This window comes from Crocuta crocuta, unplaced genomic scaffold, assembly GCF_008692635.1.
Source record: "Crocuta crocuta isolate KB4526 unplaced genomic scaffold, BGI_CrCroc_1.0 scaffold45, whole genome shotgun sequence".
Lineage (NCBI taxonomy): Eukaryota > Metazoa > Chordata > Mammalia > Carnivora > Hyaenidae > Crocuta > Crocuta crocuta.
In genome coordinates this window covers 638,402-639,814 of record NW_027530544.1, presented here as the reverse complement: position 1 = coordinate 639,814, position 1,413 = coordinate 638,402, and the positions used below count along the sequence as shown (strand labels likewise).

The window sequence follows — 1,413 nt, the reverse complement described above, 5'->3', positions numbered from 1 at the left end:
CTATTTTTCTAAGTTTTCTGTAATAAGCATCCATGAGTTTTACATTTGTGGAAAATTAAACTTATTTGTCTAGTTTATACCATACATCTTTCTTTTCTAGAAAATCTGAGCAAACATGTGCAAACGTCATATTAGTGTGTTTTTAGTTGGGGGGGGAGTTTTCCAAGCACATATGAGGGAAAGGAATTATAACGCAGGAAATCCACCTAAACAGTTATTTATGTCCACATAAATTCTGCAAAAAGAGGGAAGAAAGTTGCTAGGGGTGAGATTTCCCAAGAACTTATGGGGGAAAAATGTTAACGTTTTTTATAGCGGGAGAGTTGTGGCAAGAGATGGGGTTCCAGTGAGGAGAACTACCTGGAGTCCTACGGAGGAGGAGGAGGAGGAGGCAAGGCGGGGGCAGGTAGGAAAGGTAGCCGTGGTCCTCCGGGACCGGGGGGCGGAGCAGGAAAGGGCGGTGCGCGGGGCGGGAGGCGGGGCCGACGGGCGCGCCCCAGGTGGGGATGAGCCGGACCTCACCTGCTCGGGACGGAGGCCGGCCCTTCCGCCGCGCAGCGCCGAGTGAGGGGAAAGCGGAGGGATTCCTTGGAGAAGTGGTGCGTCCTGGGGTGACAGCTGTGGAAGAGAGCTGCCTTGTCCCCGGAGCCCCTGAGCTGAAAGGGGCGAGGGAGCGACAGGCATGGGCCCCGAGCTGCCTGCACCTTGGCTGCTCCTCTTCACCTGGCTCCCAGCAGGTGAGCCTTGGGAAAGTGGGTCTCACCCTGGGCCCAGAAAGACAGGAAGCCATTGTTGCCTGGCCTTGCAGAGCTGGCCTCGGGCAGGGCAGGGCAGGGCAGAGCAGTGGAGGCCTGGGCCTCGGTCTGGCAGCTCCTGGCACAGGCGCCAGGAGGTGCGGGGAGTGGCTCGAGTTTCTGCCTGTGGGAACCTGTTGTTTTCCTCAGTTATTAGCCCAGGCCCTTCTGAAACAGGTGCAACTAAGAAAGAAACCCAGAGCCTCTGGGCTTCCCTAGGTACTTCTTGATCTCTAAAGCTGAATCGCTAAAGGTGGAAGCACCACTCTTTTGATTCTTACTTTGCTTATTTTACAGGACTAAGCCATGTGGCTCTCTGCTATCCCTGTTCAGTGTCAATGTTTACTTTCTTTGTATCCACTCACTTTCCGAACTTATCCCTTGCTCAGTATCTCCCCACCAGGCGCCCGCACACCCATCCTTTCCTCCCTTCTCTTGATCTTCCTACCCTGTCTGCTTTGGAAAGCATGGTTTTTGTGTCTCAGTGTATCTCTTGGAAATATGATAGGAGTGTGTATCTGCATGAGTAAAATCAGGTGAAAGGATAGCTGAATACTGTGCAGGACTTTCAGCCCTTTTCTTTTAAAAAAAATTATTTTAATATTCTATTTACTCCTGG

At 51.9% G+C, this 1,413-nt stretch overlaps 1 protein-coding gene across 1 annotated transcript in view; it reads left to right on the top strand.

Annotated features, from left to right (window-relative positions):
* The first annotated feature begins 605 nt into the window (after positions 1–605).
* The window catches only part of ILDR1 (immunoglobulin like domain containing receptor 1), a 30,012-nt gene continuing 29,204 nt past the window's right edge, over positions 606–1,413 (top strand). The window contains exon 1 of the mRNA XM_077767598.1: positions 606–737. Coding sequence (XP_077623724.1) covers positions 683–737 — 55 coding nt within the window. The 5' untranslated portion in view covers positions 606–682. The remainder of the gene's footprint in view (positions 738–1,413) is intronic.